The sequence below is a fragment of the Protopterus annectens genome, chromosome 2.part0 (assembly GCF_019279795.1).
Source record: "Protopterus annectens isolate FY-2018-M chromosome 2.part0, PAN1.0, whole genome shotgun sequence".
In the NCBI taxonomy this organism is placed as follows: Eukaryota; Metazoa; Chordata; order Ceratodontiformes; family Protopteridae; genus Protopterus; species Protopterus annectens.
In genome coordinates, this window is record NC_056728.1 from 507,320,626 (window position 1) to 507,341,121 (window position 20,496).

A 20,496-nucleotide genomic window follows, 5' to 3' on the forward strand; every position below is an offset into this window, starting at 1 on the left:
ATGATAGTTCGCAAGTGCCGCTTGGCTGACTCCTGACAATTTTTTTATAAACGTACTTCAGTCCGAAGACTTTCTTCTCCTACTCAAAGCTAAGTACCCCGTTGGGGAAACTGTTTTCTTGCTCCAGTCCAATGCCAGAAAAAGTTAATAATTGTATTTCATGTGGGAAGCAAATACCTCATAAGGATTTTCATTCTTACTGTATTCCTTGCTTAGGCCCTGACCACGACGTAGCTAGTTGTCGGTTTTGTGCTAGATTCAATCAACGTATGATTAAACGAAGGTACGATTTTGCATTTCATTACTTCGGTAGGCGTTTTAATTATAAAATGTCGTCTGATACAGTTCCGGCTACCGGAGTTCACAAACTACGCAAGGATAAAGACAGGCCTCTGAGGTCCAAATCAGACAATGTTGTACAAGCAGAGCCAGCTTCAGGTTCGGCCGTCATCAGTGAGGCGCTTTTGCAGCCCCTGTCATCGGCCATTTCGGAACCGATGGCCGAAACGGACTCCCACGAGGAGCCAACTAGGCCTTTGAATATTTCTGTTGCAGGACCTTCGGACAATGCTCCTTCGGATGGGTCCGGAGCCGCTGTGCAGGTACCGGCTTCCGAAGGGGTTTTCAGGCCTACTCAGCTTCTAATAAAGGCAAAGCCAAAGACAAAGGCAAAGACTCCTTCCAAATCAAAGACTGCAGCCCAGGCCTCTTCTGATCCAGCACCCAAGTCTCAGAAACAGTTAGTTAAGATGGCGGAGGACTTACTTACTATGATTAGGGGTTCACATCCCCCTCCAGATAAAAGGCCAAGGGAGGAAGTTTATTATGACTCCTCTGATCAGGCTTCTGTTTCTTCAGTTTCTTCTTCTGACCAGAAATATTCTTTCCCTCCTTATGAGGATTCTGATGCTGAGGAATCCATTCCTTCAGCTTCTTCCCCTGAGGATTTCTCTTTTGGGGAAACTTTGCATGAAATGAGGGAACATTTTCACTGGGAAGGACAGGAGTACTCGGAATCTAAGAAAAGACTAAAGGATTTTCTTCTTCTTCTCCAACATAGACCCCTGGCTATTCCTCCTATTTTGGATATTGTGGATGATGCTTTTTCGGAGGCTAACTTAACCCCTAACTCTTTTCCTCCAGCTCCTGTTAAACCAGACAGATATTATAGGGTTCCTGATTCCCACCAGTTTTTATACAAGAATCCTACTGCTGACCCTGAAACCATTTCTCAGAGTCTTAAGGGGGTTAAGGCCGCTTCTGCTAAAAACTCCATTCCCACTGAAAAGGATTCCAGATCTTTAGAAAGATGGGGCAAAAAGTGTACACTTCTGCTACTTTATCTATTAGGGCTTTAAACTGTCAGTTTCATATGCTGAAATACCAGCAATTTCTCCTGTCTGTTTTAAAACAAAAGCTAACTTCCATTTCCGCCTGTGCAGAGGATAAGGAATTACATGACTTAATGCATGCCACTGAACAAGTTGGAAAGCATGGTTTACACTGTGGATTTGATGCCTTAGAGGCTTCTTGTAGGGCTGCTGCCTCTGGCACAGTCATTAGAAGGCATGCATGGTTAAAGGAACAAAATTTGCCAGATCAAGTAAAGGCTAAATTATTGGATGCTCCTGTTCAGCATAATGTTTTGTTTGGATCTAAAGCTGAAGAGGTGATAAAGAAGATGGAGGACAAGGCAAAATCCATGCAAACAGTTAAAGATTTCTTACAAGTACAGCCACCCAGATTTAGTAGGAATTGGCCTACAAAAAATTGGTCCTTTCCCAATTCAGACAGGCCTCAGAGGGGTAGATACAGACACTCCCGAGGAAGGCCTCAAACACAAGCCTCTTATAGATCAAGACAGTGGACTGCTTCCACCCCTAGGGGAGGAGAGGATAGGTCGCAAGCTCATAGAAAACAGACTCAATGACTCCCTCTGTTGGGCTGCAGGAACTTCTTGCCTGGAAGCCCCTCTCGGAGGAAAACGTTCTCTTTTTCACCTAAATTGGACTCGTATAACCCAAGACAAGTGAGTTCTGGATGTGGTTTCAAGAGGTTACAAATTCCATTTTCATACCCTACCAAGACCAAGCGGATGGCCAGATCTTCCAAAACATCAATGGTTAGAGGCCTTAAACCAGGTGGAAGCTCTCTTGGCTATGAAAGCCATAGAACTAGTTCCACTTTCAGAGAGGGGACAAGGTTTTTACTCAAGGCTCTTTCTAGTCCCCAGGAAGCAAAATTCATGGAGACACATTCTGGATCTGTCAGTCTTGAACACTTTCCTCGAGATACCAAAATTCAAGATGCTTACTCTACAGCAGCTACTTCCACTGCTGACCAAAAATGCATGGATGGTAACTTTGGATTTAAAGGAGGCATACTTACACATTCCCATCAGGCAGGAATGCAGAAAATACTTCAGGTTCAAGGCCAGATCGAGGCACTATCAATTCTCTGCGCTGCCCATTGGATTGTCTACTGCGCCCAGGGTCTTCACCAAATGCCTGACTCCAGTAGTAGCTTATTGCAGACTCAAGGGAATTCAAATCTACCCTTATCTGGACGACTGTCTTATTCAGGCAGACAGCAAGGATGTCTTACTCCAGCATCTAGAGTTTGTTCAGAATCTTCTCAAGTTCCTGGGATTCACTGTAAACATAAAAAAGTCAAATGTGACACCCTCACAACAGATCATTTTTCTGGGCGCTTCTCTAAACACAACAACCCAGATGGCATTTCTGACATATGAAAAACAATTACAGCTGGCTTCAACTTTCAAAACCTTGGCAACATTAACTCAGCTATCTGCAAGGAGATTCCTGCAGGCTTTGGGTTACATGGCCTCCTGCATCCTTCTTGTACCATATGCAAGACTACATATGAGGAAAATACAGTGGTACCTAAAAAGTGTATGGTCTCAGCATTGCCACAGTTTAGACATACAGATCTCCATCCTGCCTTGTCTCCAAAAGGAATTCCTTTGGTGGTCCAAGGCATGTACTCTAAACAAAGGAAAACCCTTCTGTCTGCCTCCTGCCACTCAGATACTAACCACGGATGCCTCAGATTATGCATGGGGAGCCCATTTTCAGGGCAACTGTCTGCAGGGCCTTTGGACAAAGGATCAGAAGCACCTGCATATCAATTTAAAGGAAATGTTAGCCATTCAGAAAGCTCTGTTGGCCTGGGAATCTTCTACAACCAGGACAACTACTGATACAGGCAGACAACACCACAGTTATGTGGTACATAAACAAGCAAGGGAGATCTCATTCCTATCCCCTTTGCAGACTAGCCATGAATCTTTGGAACACAGCTCTAGCTTGCAAACTGGACCTTCAAGCTCAGTTTCTACCAGGGAAGCAAAACTTCTTGGCAGACAGTCTGAGCAGAAACCTATCGGACCCACACGAATGGATGCTGGACACTGAAATATTCAAGATGATTACAGCAGTCTGGGGATGTCTTCACATAGACCTCTTTGCATCCCACCTCAGTCATCAACTACAGATTTTTTGCACCAGGACATTCCACGAACTAGCTTGGAAAGTGGATGCTCTATCATTCAGTTGGAGAAACCTCTCGGGGTATGCCTTTCCACCTCTTCCTCTTCTTCCACGGGTATTATTAAAGATCAAACAGGACAAGCCCAAGATGATAATCTTGCTGGCCCCAAATTGGCCTCGACAGTTTTGGTACCCAACACTGAAAAACCTTTGTCTGGAACCTCCTTGGGTTTTACCACAGACTCCGAACCTTCTGTCCCAACACCAGGGTCAGGTTCTGCACTCCCATGTCAAAACTCTCAGCCTGGCGGCCTGGTTAATCCAGGGTCTTTGATTCATTCTCTCCTACCCAAGCAGGTTATGGATGTCATTTTAGAAGCCAGACGTCCTAGCACTAGAAAATCTTATGCAGGAAAATGGAAAAGATTTTGTTCCTGGATGCAGGCTTAGGATTCTGATCCTCTTATTCCTAACATTCCTCTGATTTTACTTTACCTTACAGACCTCTTACATAAGGGTCTCTGTTTCTCTTCAATAAAGATACATGTCTCTGCTATTTCTGCTCATTATAATACAGACACTCCTATCTTTTCCCACCAGCTCATGAGACAGTTTCTCAGAGGAGCTAAGAACTTAAGGCCCCCTAGATCTCCTCCCATTCCTGCTTGGGATCTCAACTATGTTTTGGAAAAACTCACCTTACCTCCTTTTGAGCCTGCTGCCACAGCTGACATCAAGTTTTTATCTTGGAAGACAGCTATCCTGTTAGCTCTGACCTCTGCCAGGAGAGTCTCGGAGTTGCAAGCTCTCATGGCTGTGGAACCTTATATTATTTTTCATCAAGACAGGGTGTCTTTAAGGACTAATCCTACTTTTATGCCTAAGGTGATTTCCAAAGTGGCTTTAAATCAAACTATTCACTTGCCAACTTTTTTCCCCACTCCTCAAAATAAGGGGGAAAGGATCTTGCATTCCTTGGATGTACACAGACAACTACGTTTTTACCTGGACAGAACCAAGGACATCAGGAAATCAGAGCAATTGTTTGTTTCTTATCCTTCAAATTCCCATGGTAAAGCTATTTCAAAACAGACCATTTCCAGATGGATTGCTCATGGAATCAGATTTTGCTATTCACACCATGGAAAGCAAATCCCAGGGAGTAGAAGGACTCACTCTACCAGAGCTGCTGCCACTTCAGCTGCCTTCCTCAGGGGAGTTCCTACCAAAGACATTTTGGAAGCTGCAACTTGGAGTTCAGTGCATACTTTTTCCAAGCACTACAATCTACCTCTTTACTCTAAGTCTAGGGCAGGCTTTGCTTCTGCTGTCTTGCAGGACCTTTTAGCCACCCCCTCTTCTTTATGACCACCTCCCTTTTATTCTGCTTTGGTATTCAACCCTACAGTCATGACTGCAACAGTGAAACACTATGAACATAGTACAGTTGTGTACACTTACCATAAATGTAGATGTTCGAGTGTCTTCACTGTTGCAGTCTGGGTTTCCCTCCTCCTGTCCCCTGTTATTTTTTCTTTTGTGTGGTTCCCTTCTTCACCCTTCTTTTGAGGTGTATTTGCAAAGGGTATGGGATCTTTCTCATTTTGGAGCACCTGACATCTGGGGCAAGAAAAACTGGAGAACATGGCGTCGGCTGTCAGCTTTGTACTCCTGATGCTCTGACGTCAGGGAGCATGGCTGAACAGCCGATGCCGGACCCAGACTTTGGGATTCTGGCTGACCGAGGACTGCCTGCCGGCAGGGGAGAACCCTACAGTCATGACTGCAACAGTGAAGACACTCGAACATCTACATTTATGGTAAGTGTACACAACTGTACTTTGCTTAGTCTCAGAATCTGTGCTTCTGTAGCATTATGGACAGATTTAGCTTTCTAAAGGAATTATATGTCGACATGTAAATCAGGTGGATTAAATTATGTGTTCTGTGTACTTGTATACGTATAATAATGCATATTCCCCTTAGTATTAATATATAGATTTGTTTCTTTAAGGGAAAAACTAATCCGACTTCAGCATGAGAACAAAATGTTGAAGATCAATCAGGAAAGGTCTGACAATGAAAAAGTGTTAATGCTACAGAGATCGCTAGATGATGCAGACCTGAAAAAGAATGAACTAGAAACAGAAAACAGGTAAGAAATGTTTTTGATCCCAGTTTTCAGCCTTTAATTACATTGCCATGATCATTATTTTGGGTAGAAGACTTTGAATTTTTTTTTTCAAAGAAGCCATTTGCTATATTACGATAACTAGGTTTCATCTATCCAGTGTCTACCATCTACTATTTTTTTCTGCCAGTCAGAAGTCCTTCTCATCTGAAGTATTGCATATTTTTCTCTGAGACCATTAATAATTTTGGTTGGCATACACTTCATTTAAAGAGAGCTTTACCCTTTGTCCTTTTAAGTGCTTTTCCTGCTTTTGATAGCAGTCAAATGCTTCTCTGTTTCATGAAAAATTATAGTATTCACTTGGCATACTTCAAAATAATAAAATGTTTAATTTTACTTTAACATGTTATGGTGATTGATAACCGGTCATTTTCTATATGTAGAGGTAGAAATTTAGGATTCTTGTATTAGTACTGGCACTTTATTTTTTTACATTTGAAGAGTTGGTGATAGATTAGAGAAGAAAGGGAAATTATTGCATGAACTAAGCAACAGGTTTATATTTCTGTCTCACTGCTCATTCAGTACATATTGATATTGCTCCAGCTAATAAATACAAAGCTGACTAATAATTTTACTCTCACTGAATAATCACAGCTCATGCACATTTGTCACTGAGACTCCTCATCACTGCCTGATGAAGTATTACACATCCAACTGCAAGGGGGAACCCATCTTGTTTCATGTTGTACCAAAACCAGAAACCCTATTACCAGTCACTCCAGGAATAATTTTGTTTGAAGTCATTTGGAGATCTTGATATAGGTGCCAGAAAAGATTGATATCTGAGGATTTTTTTTTTCATGTTTTATTAGATTGCTAAACTTTTTATTTTTGGAGTTATAAACTTATATTTAGACTTGAAGGTAGCTATTGTGTTTCTCTTATGAGGTCTAAGGGAAATGCTTGTGCACTGTAAAATAAGGTGGAAACTAGTCTGTGTTTTGGTAGTGAGGAAAAGCAGTTACATTTTTCTTGACAACTTCTAGAATGGACTTGTTTTGAGGATTGATTTTGTATACTTTTTTGGTAATTTTATTGAATGACTTTCCTCTGGAGGTTTCAAAGTTACCAATTATAGCAGAAAGTAAATATTACATTTTTCTTTGTGACCCCTAGAGACAATTGTCTGAGTTGTTGGGTGGTGCTCATAAGATTTTTTCATGTTAACTCAATATCTTTGTGGTGTGGAACGTCACACCTGCAGCAGCCTACACACACCTTGCATTCCAGAGCATTTTATGAAAAATAACTTAAATAGCATAAGATACAAATAAACATAAATATTTTGTGAGCAATAAAAGCTATTAAAACTGCAAATAGCAATGCTTTCAGTAATATTCTTTACAATGACAGTGCATTCACAGACTTTTGTATAAATACTGTAATATAATGCATACAACACACAAATTATATTTCTCTAAACTTTCCGAAACAAATTTTCATATCTTAAACTATACAACCTAAACGTACATACATAGAACATTTTGTTAACCAGACGTAAGCTTTCACTTGACGGCAAGAAATTTCTCTGTAACTGCATGGTTATTGAGATATTTACAGAAATATGTTGTTGTCTTTCGGCTTTTCCCGATTAGGGGTCGCCACAGCAGAACTCCGGTCCGCTAATGATTGGCAGTAGATTTTCACGAACGCCGAGGTGCCAGCTCGACGTTCAACCTTCAAAGAAGGCACGCCCATTTACGCATGTCTTTCGAACACCCACCCAACCGCGGGGAGGACATGCAGACTCCACACAGAAGGTGCTCCCCACACTCCAGCCGAGAAGCGAACGGGAGAACTATGAAAATGTATTTTTAATTTTATAATTAACAAGGCCAGTAATACTGGATATCTCTCAAGATGTGCAATTTACAGTGCAAATATTAAAGACAGTTTTCTTCAACATCATTTAAGGTTTCACCTAATGTCAAGTAACAATTTATAAGTCACTTGTTTTTTGAAGTATTAAGTGCACATGGAAATATTGCTAATTTTTATAATTTCTAGCAAACCAGCCATATTTCCAGCATAGTGTGATACAAACTAGCATTGTCAGTGAATTGCCCTGTCACTCACATTGGTGATTCACACCATTAACATCAATGAAATGTAGGTCTCTCAGTTACGAAAATATGAACATAGATACGAAAATATAAATAATTGACAAAGATTAATTTCTTCATTGCAGGATATCCTAGACAAGCAGTTTTAGTTTCATTTTGTCCTTTCCCTTTCTAATGCTGCGTATTATTAGGTGGTAAGTCACTTAAAGGAGACAGAACCAAAAGAGTTCTAGGCACCATAAGAAGGTATGGGTGTGAACTGGAAGTATGCAAAAAAGGTGTGAGTTAAGTTTTTTTTTGTGGACAGGTTGCTGTGTGTGAAGTCTAGCATTTTTATTGGTTTATATAGCTCTTCTGTTTTCTTCATGTGCTTTTTTTCTTATTTTATTGCAGTTTTTTTATGTTTTCAATAAAAAAACATTTCTCTTGTTGAAGAACCAGCTGACATGGGAGGGAATATGGAGAAGTGTTTATCAGGTACTCAGGATGAATATTGAGGATTTAGACAGGCATAACAAACAGGTGTGAGGTATTAGCATTATATTCACAACACTAGACATCATCCAAAATGCATCAGCGTTATATTAACAACTGTATACAGCAGCAGTAGTGCATCTGACGTATATAGGGAACCAGACTGAAACCCCAGATTATCCTACAGACAAGGAAGAGATAGAGTATCCTTTTATTTAGTTAGTTTGTTTACCAGAGGGGAACACTGATCACAGTGTGACCAATGGCAGGCTCAGTCTGGGTTACATGAAGCAGTAACAGTACATTGTTCATTTATGTAGAAGGAAATGTAGGTACTAAATGCAAACAATCTTTGTATAATGAATAAAAATATAACTCCCAAGGGGTGAACCGTGCCCAACAAAAAATATATAGTAGAAGAAACAAATATTAGGCACTGGACCACAGCAACAAGCATAAAATCACCAGTTTTTATTCATGAATAAAAACTGGTGATTTTATGCTTGTTGCTGTGGTCCATTGCCTAATATTCATTTTTTCTACTATGTAATCTTTGTATAATCACAATATTGCATGTGTACATCCTTGCATAAGGAAATAAAATTATCAACTAAGTGGAGGAGATTGTGGTGTACGTAGAAAAAAGAAGTTAGAGGAAGTGAGGGAGGTCAGAGTAGAATTTAATGAGAAGAAGCAAGTCATTGAAGGTAAGACCCCCTTCCATTCATTGTAGTGTGCACTGAGATTGAGACTGTGTGAGAGAAGAGTTATGTGTAGGCTCATACAGTTGAAAGAGGTGGAGTTATGTAACATGTCAATTAGTCACACAGTTGCATTCAGACTGTTTTCACAAATACTGATTGAACTGAGGCATGAAGATTAGTCTGCATATTCAACTAAGTCCAGAGAAAGTAAGTGCCATAATTTGAGGGCAAGACTTGATATGCTATGGTTAGTATAATTTAATTTGATAGAAGCAGTTTGTAAAGAGTAGCCACCTCTCACTCGGCTTCTGAGGTTGTAGTTTGTGGTTGTGATCAGTTTCATAGCAAGGGGTTCTAACAGAGAATTTTGAATAGGAAGGTGCCAGTAAGAAAGTTGAATCTGGCTTGTACTGGTAGCCTCTTAGCTTTAGATAGAGTGAATTGAAGTTAGAAAATAATGGCAGACATTTGAGTTTTAGACTTCATACCCTTCAGAAAATTCATGCTAATGCAAAACCTGTTATTCTATCAACTTTCTAAGTTTGTAAGAGCAGTATTTAAAAATTGTTCCTATTTGTACCACTTTTTTCATGGCTTTGTCCATATTTCTTATTCTAAGAGGTATGCACATCTCAACAAATTTTTCTAACTTCCTTGAAAACGGGGAATAGTTCTGGGCACCTGTCAAAAATATCCTTTACCATCTGCTCGGGACACACACAGCAGTGATTTGTACACTTAAATTGTGGTGTCAGTGTCTCTTAATTGGTCTTTTCATCTAGCAGTGATATTCATGACCAAATGTACAAAGGCAGCTTAAATATTATTCTAGGAAAAACAGCAAAAGCAATAGGAAAGACGAACAGTTTCCCTTTCATTCAGAGAAGGGGTAAGAAAGTTTCCTAGTTAGTAAGGCCTTAATGAAGTGAGTAGCTCACCTCATTGCTTTTTATTATGATAAATATAATCACCTACAAAGCACTGTAAGAGCACATTCCCCTGGGACAACAGAAATGCCAGTAGTAGTTTTCATAAGTGTTTCTGCATGAGATTTTATTGAAGCTGTCATATGGTCTATATTCCACTCCTTCAGTAAACACTATGAGAGGATGCATTCTGCAATGACAGGACAGGCTTTGACAAAAATGTGCTGTGGAGTGATTCTCTTAACTTTTTGTCTCCCTTGGGTATTGGTAGCAATCCTTGTGAATTTATCCAGATGTTACAATTTAGTGTTATACTGATACTTTCTGAAGAATGTATGTTATGTGACTAAATACTTTACAGCAGATCTTCAAGAGCTGATTGCAAAGATAACTTCTCCCTATCCTCTGAATGAATACATTGGTAGGCGGGATATGACCCAGTTATGATTTTGTTTCACTGAGTACTTCTCAAATATCTGTTGTTATGGTAAGTATACTTGCAGCTGTATTGTCTTTCAGAAGGATTGGATGTCCCATGGGATGAGCCCATGCCTTCTCATAAAGGTGATTTACAACAGTTTCTGAGCTAATTCATTGTCTTCCAAAAGCAGAATAAGGAAAGTATTTAAGCAGTAGACAAAGTAAAAAAAAAAAAAAAAAAAAAAAAAAGAGAGAGATGCAGCATATAGCAAAGGAACAAAACGAAGGTAACTCAGACCATGACTGGGTAGTTTTACTTTGCTTTACAAAGTGTCTGGGTAGGAATATGGAGCTCAAACCAAAGGTGCCGTGCATGTGGTGGGATGGGCAATGGTAGTATTACAGAAACATGGGCTAGTGACAGTGTGAGGGTGGAACACTGAGGTGCTTGGATATATGGGTTGTTCAGGAATGATATTGAAGGGAAAAAGTGTAGTGGAGTAGCAGTCTGCATAAAAGAGGGCATCAGATGAGAGGTTAGAAAGGAAGAAAAATGCTAAACCAGGAATGGGCAATGGCATAGCCAGGGTTCGAAGCTATGTTAAGTGCCCTGACAGTTAAGGTCGATAAAGGCTGAATAATGGGAGGATTGATGCAGTATATTCACAGAACACAAGAGGGAGATGAGAAGGTGGATTAGCAAATAAGGTAGTGAGGTAGGAGGTAGGTGGTTATAACCATGAGGGGTCCAAATCTGTTAGGACTGGGAGATTCCAGGCTCCAGGGCAGTGAGACAGTGGGAACTGGCACAAGGCTTGGGCCTTGAGGGTTTGGCCAGCTGATACAGGACTGTATCAAAAAAGATGTAATTCTGGTTGTATTCCTTGCTAATGCGTATGGTGCCATAAGCATCCCAGTTAAGGCATCAGTGACTAGTGGTGATCATCCCACTGTGTGATTAAGATTAGAGGAAGTGTAAAAGCACAAAGCTAAGACATTGGGTTATAGTTCAGAGACTGGGAGCAAAGACAGATGAGAGGAACAGAACTGACTAGGCTGAGCAAGAATAGAGCGAGAACTGGAGAATGGGAAAAAGCAGAACTACATGAATGTTTTGCCTCAGTCTTGACAAATTAATGCATGCAGGAAGGTACTGTGCTGGGAGGAATGCTGGGTAGTATGGGGAAAACTGTGTACACATACCAGAATAAGTATGGAGGGGGGTATCAGAGGGAACTGGCTACTCTAAAGAACGAAGTTACAAGTGCCACATGGGCTGCATCCCGTATTCCTCAGAAATCTGATTAGTATGTTGTTAGATCCCCTGCTTAGAGGTTTTCGTCACGTCACTGGTTAGTCTAGACTTGCTGCTGAACTAGAAAACAACAGTTGTAATGTTGCATTGGTTGGAGGACAAAACAAAATCTGGGGAAATAACTACAGGTCTTTTAACAACAGTATCTTGGAAAGTCCGGGAGAAGCTAGTCATGGGGGGAGGGGGGATTGGGTAGCATTTCTAGAAGAACGCCATCTCCAGAATGGCCGTTAACATGGCATATATTTTGACACACTTATCCTATTTTATGACTGTTTCCATTGTATTTTTTTTTATAACCTTAGAAGGTTCTCTTCCCCACACATAGTACTCTGTATTCCCCATTTTCTCTTTAATGGGTACCCCAGACATATCCCTTCCCTGGTTTGTCCCCAACTTTTAAGGTGGTCCACCTCAATGGTAACTTAGTGCTTAGGACAGGATGCAAGAGATTCTTTGAGGAATAGTAGACGCAAAGCCTGGGAGCCTTCTTTCATGAAGCAGATGTTTATTAACCTAGCTGTAAAAGTGGTTAGTGCAGTGAATTCAGGTCTTTGTTGCCATACCCTGCTTTAACCTGGGGTAGCCTGTAAGATTCATAGGCTCCACCAGAGGTCATCCAGGGAAAGTTTCCCTACATCCTTTTCCTCAGGAAGGAAAAGATGTTTGTCATCTGCTTCATCCCATCTTTCCCAACTAGCCCTACCAGCAGCTTGAGTGTGTTCTTGAACTTGGATAATTAAAAGCACAGATGAACACCATGCTTCTGTGTCGTCAAACGGGTTTTAATTGTTAAAATATTGAACCAGGCTTTTGTGTGATCTGGAATCGTAGATGAAGGAACAAATAAGACTTACAACTGGTATTAGGACTGCTTGCTACATTAAATTTTCCCAGACTGACTATCCTCTTCCTTATTGCAAAGTGCAGTGCTTCTTCCTACCCATCCAAGTCTTTTCCATATTGAAAGGTGTTGAATGCAGTGTGGACTGGGCACAAGCAGCTGAGGAGATTTCTTTTACGCACTGTTTCTCCAACTGCCTTCCACTGCAAGTGTTCTGTTGTTTCTTTCTGCCTTTACTACTTTTGTTGATATTTTAATCTGATGATGTGCTTTTCATTCTTCACAAATCGGTCTAGGATCTGATCCTCAGATCTGAGTCGGCCGCATATACATGACTTTGGATCCAATTCTCGAGCTCTTCCCTCTACCCATAACGCTCTATTCCAATCCCGAAAACCCTGATGTCTTTTACTGCCATGGTGGTAAGATTGAGATTACCAATTCTTGAGTATGCAAAACTTTTTCATAAAGTTTCTTCGTTAGCTGTTAAGTTTATTATCTACTCTTTAGCTGCCACTAGAATCAGGGTTTTTTCTCTCTCTCTATTTTTTTCCTACTTTGGTGCCGTTCTGTGTCATTTTTTTGTTCCTTCTAGTCAGGTCTTCTTTTTTCTCCTTCCTGCTAGGTTTCAAAACAAAAAAAAAACTGCTATTTTTGTTTATCTCTGGATTTTGTTAAACCCGTTGTCTCCTTTGAGTTACAGTACACTTCTCCTAGCTACATCTAAACTTTGATAGATAACATGTCCGACAAACCTACTGGTTTTAAGAAGTGCACTTCTTGTGGGTATAAGATTCCCAACTCTGATGCCCACAGCAAGTGTGTATATTGCCTGGGGGCTGAACACTTGAATTCTGATTGTACTATTTCTGCCACCTTTAACCCTTGGGTTCTGTTGGCCAGGTGCAACAAACTAATATTGAAAGGCTTACTGCTGGCTTCTTCTGGGGCTCAAACTCCCTCCAAAACTATTCAGTCTTCCTCAGATCCTAAGAAATGGGCTCTTCTAAAGTCCACAATACCCCCTTCAGAGCCGTTACAAAAAATGAGGAAGGTTTCGGATCCAAGATCCTTGGATCTGAAGTCCTTTGGGCCGCCACTGGATCCACAGTCTTCTTCAGACTCAATCCGACAGGCTCTACTCCAGTGAGGATTTCTTCATTACCTTCTTCCTCTTTCTCGGATCCAAAGCCGTCATAGTTCAGAGTAGAGGTTGTAGTCCTGAGTACATTTTGAAACCAGTATCGCTGGCTCTACCTACACAACTGCTCCAAATGCCGAGGAAGCATTCCAGGCCAGCATCGTCCAGGTCTTAAGAGTTTGACAGAGGCAGACGTGGACAAGATGATGCAGAGATTTTTCAGGACTCTGATCCAGATGGGAGTCCTGACAGCTCCGTCCTCTCTTGGATCCTTGAGTGCACCCGCCCAGCCAATTCTTTCACCTTCTCCAATCTGATCCATGGTTTCAGAGTCCCAGGATGTGATATCCCAGAGAGGTTCAGCATTGGATCCCAGGAAGCTTCCCACCTCGACTCTAACAGTGTCCCTGACCAGCCCTGCTATGATACCATTGGATCAGAGCAGGTCTCTGATCCGAGATGTCAGAGCATGATGTGAGGAGTTTATTTCAGCTTCTGCTTTATTGAATCCATCCCATCCCCTTGGAGCCTCGGCCCTAGACAGCTCAGATCTGATTCTCCCTGTAAGGCTCAGATGTAGGGATGGCCCTGACCTCCTGTCTTCAGTGGCTTCTACTCCGAGGAAGGGGGGAGAGAGATTTCCCAGGCCTCCCAGCTTTTCAGGTGATAGAGAGGGCTTTCTCTTTGTACAGAGAGCTGTTCTCTGTTAACTTGGATCCTAACCAACTTCCCTTATTGGATCCAAGCTGTGAGACAGTCATGCCTGCTCTCCAGGGTCAGCTAGTTCTGGGAAGCCTCCACACCTTTTCCCCAGAGGGATCCCCCCCGCTTCCAACACCTCTCATGAACACCCCATGGAAGAGGATTCTTCTGAAGAGAATGTATAAGAGGAGGTACATAGACTCATCTATGGAGTCTGTCATGGAAGAGACTGATTTTGATGAGAGAGAAGGGTCGCCCCGATTGCCAGCTGTTGATGTCTTGTTTGGAGACATCCTTGAAATCCTCCGACAGAAGGGTGGATGGTCTTCCAATCTCCTTCTTTTGAGGAGTCAGTGTTCCTGGAGACTTTCAATGCTGGCCCATCTACGTCTTGGGTTCACCCCCCAGAGGATGAACTTATTGACCTGATTTCACACCGAGCTTGTAAGGAACTAGACACTGTCGAGCCTATCCCCAAGCACCCAGGCAAGTTTTTAGTTCCCCCTTTTGATTGTCTGATTGACCGCACTGGACCAAAGGAATCCCGGTTGATGCCATAGTTGTTGTGGTAGTAGCCACTAAGAAGGAGCTTGCTGAACAAAGCTCCTTTGTCCATCCACTAAACAGGGAGTCAGGAGCGATGGACAGATTTGAAACGTATGTGTATGCCTCAGCTACGTTCGTGCTGATGTCCTTGAACTACCTGGCACACTGCACTTGTCTGCAGAGAGCAAAGGAACTTTCAAACTCTGTCTCAGATTCCATGTCTGAGGATGATTTCAAGATGGATTCTCCTCAACTTTCCACTGTTCTTTCCATTTCTAGTGCATTGATGAGGCTGATCTCCCACACAGTGGAGGGTGCTTCATGAGCTGCCAGCAGGCATAGCCATCAGAAGACATTCCTGGATGAGGCTGTTTGACTTTGCATAACCCATTAAGGCATAGTTTAATGCCCAAAGTTGCAAGCAAAAAACCCCAGTCACTCACAGCTGCAGGCAATAAAAGTCTCCTGATTTTAAACACAAATCCAGTGTAGAGCCAAAAAGGTATGAACTCTAATAAAGTTAGGCTATTATGTGCATTATTAGAAATTATTTTGGCGAATAATGTGTTTACCTTTGATAATTATTTCTACAAAAGGTTGGCGTAACTATGGGCACACCTTGTGCCAACAGCTACACCAACCTGGTCCTGGCACATTGGGAAACTAATGAAATTCACTGAAACAACTATAAAGATTCCATAAAATGGTACGTTCGTTTCATGGATGATAGTTTTATGCTATGGAATAATACAGAAGAGAAATTATGCTATGGAATAATACAGAAGAGAAATTAAAGGAATTTATTATATATTTACATCACACCACCAATTTTCTGAAATTCACTTACAAATATTCAAATCAAGAGATAGATTTCTTAGATGTTAAGGTGAATAAAGATGCACTACAAGGAATTAGAACTAGCCTATACAGAAAACCCATGAGAAAGAACAACTTGTTACATAATAAGAGCGTGCAGCCTAACCACGTAAAGCACAATGTACTTAAGGGACAAGTATATAGTGTCATGCGCTTGTACAGTGATGATTCACAATTTAAACTAGCTCTGCTTGACCTGAAACAGGAATTCCTCGATAGAAGTTATAAAGAAATAGACTTAAATAATTGCATAAGTAATGCATGGGGTTATAGGGCTACTAAATGTAAATCATATGGTGAACATGAAGAAACACAAGAAAATAATATGAGGTTAGAAACAGATAATTGTACTATTAACAACACTGAGTAAAATTACCATATTCAAATGACATAGGCACTTTCTGCACTATAATAAAAAGAAATTGGAATATTTTGAGTATTGTAGATGAATTGAAGGATGAATTAACAAACCCATCCAAGTTATTATTTTATTAATAACAAGTCACTGAAGAGACATTTGTGTTATAAGGCCAACAGTGATAAGAGATTTATATATTCTGACAGGGTAAGCACATATTCCTGTAGAAATTGCCAAGCATGTAAACAAATTTTTAGTGGCAGTCACTTTACACACCACCAACTAGATGTAAGGCTAGAATTTATTTTTTACGCAGACTGCACAATGAGTAACATTATTTTACTTTCTATACTGTATGCTATGTGTTTTATATAGGTAAGAATAATCGTAGCCTTAAAGACAGAATATTGGAGCACTTAAGGGATATCAAAAATAAGTCAAAGTGCATTAGTACAACATGTCATGGAAAAGGGTAATGAACATGTCTTTAAATTCTTTGTTCTGAAGTTATGCATAAGAGCATGAGAGGAGGGGACATAAAGAACATTACAAAAGCAAATTAACAAAAAAGGATAATGTTTTTTAAAGCAGGCAAACTACCTGGTTTAATTAGTAAAGTTTCCCTTAAACCTATCTTAAAAGCACGTGCACTTAAACACTGAAAAGAATTTGAATTTAACCCTGTGTTTTAGAATGTTTATCATTGTGTTTTTGTGTGTGTATACACTTTTAATTCTTAATGACTATGCTGCTTAAAGTTGTGATTGGTTAACCATAGTATTTAAACAGCTTGCTCTATTGTACGCACTTTTAAAGTCTGATGAAGCGGTCATGTGTACCGCGAAAGCACTCACTTTTTATTAAATCTTTGATATTACTTCGCCGTTGGATCATTATTTTCTACTGGATTTGTGTTTAAAATCAGGAGACTTTTATTGCCTGCAGCAGCTATGAGTAACTGGGGGGGGGGGGGGATTTGCTTGCAACTTTGACTCATATTTTATTTCTCCTGTCACTTTATTTTGCTGTTTGGAGTTTATAACTTTTTCATATAGTTTAATGCCCCCTTTGATGGCTCTTTGTGCAGACTGTCAGTTAGTTGAGTTCACCTGCATTGAACAGGAGGGAAAGACTCTGTCATAGGAATCAAATTTTCTACCCCTTAATGTACATTCTGTAGAAACCAACAGATTGGTAAGAAGATGTGGTTCCATAAATCTCAGGGACCTTGTCAAGATTTGCATGGGCATACTTCCTCTAGAAGCAGTGAAGGAGGTTTCAATGGACAACTTCACCCCAGAAGTAGAGGGCATCCGCAGAATCAGGGTTTCAGAAACTCCTTCTGTGATGGGCCCAATCAGTGCTCCTGAAGCTTTGCCCAACTGTCTGCCTCTGGAGGCAGTCGGGTCATTTTTCCTTGCACATAGATGCCTGGACAAGTATCACAAGAAATTAATGGGTGCTATGAATCACATCCAGAGGTTACTATGTACACTTTTCCCTTTCTTTTCCTGTCCAAAGAAAAAAATTTCCAGATGTTCCATCAAGTCAGAGGGAAGATGCAACCCAGGAAATATGCAAGCTGCTACAGAAGTCATCCAGGAGGTCCCACCCGAACAGATAGGATTCAGAACTTACTCCCATTTCTTTTTTGTGCCAGAGAAACAGGGGACATAAGACCCATTTTGGATCTAAACAACTTGACCCAATATGTAAAGAAGACGAAGTTCCAAATGGTTACTGTTTAGTCCATTCTGCCTCTTCGGCGCAAGGATGGCTGGATGTGCACTATAGATCTCCAGAATGTGTGCTATCACATTAAAATAGGCAGGTGAGTCTAGGAGATATCTACGCTTTCAGCTGGGAGCCAATCATTATCAATTCAGCGTACTGCCCTTTGCTCTCACCACAGCCCCCAGGGTGTTCACTAAATGCGTGGCAGTAGTGGCAGCTCAGCTTGAGACTCAAAGGATACCAGGTGTTTCCATCAATCCAGGGATTACTTTGCCAACACCTTAGGAATTTCAGTAAACCATGCCAAAGTGAACCTGGTCCATGTTCAGACCTTGGCATTCATAGGGACTCTATTGAATACTATTCAAGTGGCATCCTTACCTCTTCATCTCATCACATCCTTGAGAAATCAGGTAAGGGCAGTACTATCTCACCCATCCCCTCCAGCAAGACTAGTACAAGAATTTCCTCAAGTGAGATTCTTTATGCGAATCCTTCAGTGGACATTGGCTGTACAGTGGTCCGTACTACACCAGTTCCTATCGTTTCCCATAAGACTCACTCCATTCTGAAAACATCATGTTCGCTGGTGGATCCAATCCATGACCTCTTTCTGGGCAGACCATTTAACCTCCCTCCCCCACTTGCTACTGTGACCACGGATGCTTCCCTGTTGGAGTCCGGGAGAAATTTCTTAGGGAACGATGGTCCAAGGCACATGGTCCCCTCTGGAGACCAAGTTGTATATCAACATCCTAGAAATGAGAGCAGTCCTTCTGACATTGCAGGCATTTCAGGATGTTCTTCCTCTGGGGACTGTTGCAGTTCACACAGATAACATGTCAGTAGTCTGGTATATCAACAAACAAGAAAGAACCCGCTCTTATCTGCTGTGCAAGAGAGGTCACGAGGGTTTTGGAATGGGCAATCATTTCAGACCACGTTCTCATTGCAGCTGACATTCAGGGGAAAATCGACACACTAGCAGACAGGCGCAGCAGGTCCGTTTTGATTCCCCATGAGTGGTCTCTGTCAGTAGCGAACATGATCTTCAGCCACTGGGGCCAGCCCTGCTGCATCCTATTTGCCTCCCCCCTCAACAACAAATGCAGCAAATACTTCACTCTGATCACAGATCCCCCTCTGGGGAGTCACTGAAAGGTGCTTTGATTCACGATTAGCCACCAGCTCTCCTCTCTGCTTACTCTCCTCTTCTTCTAATTCCCAAGTTTAGGCAGAAAGCATACAGGCTGAAGAGCTTAGTAATCCTCTTTGCCCCCTTCTGCCCTCGTCAAGTATGGTTTCACTTCTTCTGGTCTCACTTGAAGTATCCCACATGGATACTGGAACCCACTCAGGATCTCCTATCTCATTCATTAGGAATTCAGCATCCCAGTCTCCCTACCCTGAAGCCATAACCGCATGGTTTCTCCACTTCCAGTAATAGTCAGTCTGTCCAGTCTTCCATTCGCAGTTTGTGCCATTATCCTGCCCTCCCAAAAGGCTTCTACTAAGAAAGTCTACAGAAGCAAATGGAAAAGATTTTCTGTTTGGGCTTCCAGTCAGAATATTGATCCTTTTTCAGCACCTACTTTGGCCATTATTCTCTTTCTTGTTAGCCTTTTTAAGGAAGGGGCTAGCTTTTCTGCTGTTAAATTTTAGCTGACAGCCATTTCCAATTTCCATGCTGGAAACAAACCCTTCTCTCTGGTCTCATCCAGATTATGTAAAGCCTTCATGAAGGGAGTTTTTTTCCTCAGATCCCCAATAAAGGATCCCTCTCCTCCTTGGCATCTTACTGCAGTCCTTCATGTTTTAACTTAGAAAACCCTCTGAACCAGTGGATAAATGCGATGCAAAGTTTCTTTCTTGGAAAACTATCTTTTTAGTGGCGGTCATTTCAGCAAAAAAAATTCTGAGCTTCAGGGTCTATTCTCTAGGCCTCATTATTTTTTTTAAGGACAGGGTGTCTCTATGGACCAACCCTCCCTTTCTTCCTAAATTGGTGATGGAGACTAACATTAACCAGTCCATACAACTGTCAGTTTTATTTCTGTTTTTTTACAAATAAGGGCATGCACATGCTTCACCTGCTTGATGTGCACAGACAATTACATTTTTATCTTCACAGAACAAACCAGTTCAGGAAGTCTGATGAGCTATTTGTATCCTTTTTCCGTAACTGCAGTTTCTAAGATTACTCTGGCCAAATGGATTACTGATTGATTGCATTTCACTGATTTATTCTCAAAAAGGATTAGACTTGCCTTGACGACCTAGAGCTCACTCCGCTATTGCTATGGCTACTTCATCTGCTTTTTCATTGATAACTTCCATTGATGATATCTGTGCTGCAGCCACCTGGTCAAAGACTCGTACTTTTTTTTAATACACATTATATGTTAGGCATTGTCTCCATAAGCAGAGCTTCCTTTGGTTCAACAGTGCTGTGGCATGCCCTTCCATAGGGGCTGTGAGGCTGCCAGCCCAGCTAGCTGGAAATTTGTAAACAATTCTATGTCATTTGTAAAATATGAATATGATTTGTATGCTTGTCTTACAAATGTAAGAAAACTATATTATGCTGGTATTAAACTACTGGTGCAGAAGAGTGTGTTGAACTATATGTTGTGTACTGAGCTTCAAGAATGTAACCACAGTGTACCCTACTGGAAAAGAACAGAAAT

At 41.2% G+C, this 20,496-nt stretch overlaps 1 protein-coding gene across 1 annotated transcript in view; it reads left to right on the forward strand.

Annotated features, from left to right (window-relative positions):
- The window catches only part of HOOK3 (hook microtubule tethering protein 3), a 2,251,851-nt gene that overhangs the window by 1,584,029 nt on the left and 647,326 nt on the right, over positions 1-20,496 (forward strand). Inside the window, exon 15 of the mRNA XM_044060904.1 lies at positions 5,524-5,664. Coding sequence (XP_043916839.1) covers positions 5,524-5,664 — 141 coding nt within the window. The remainder of the gene's footprint in view (positions 1-5,523; positions 5,665-20,496) is intronic.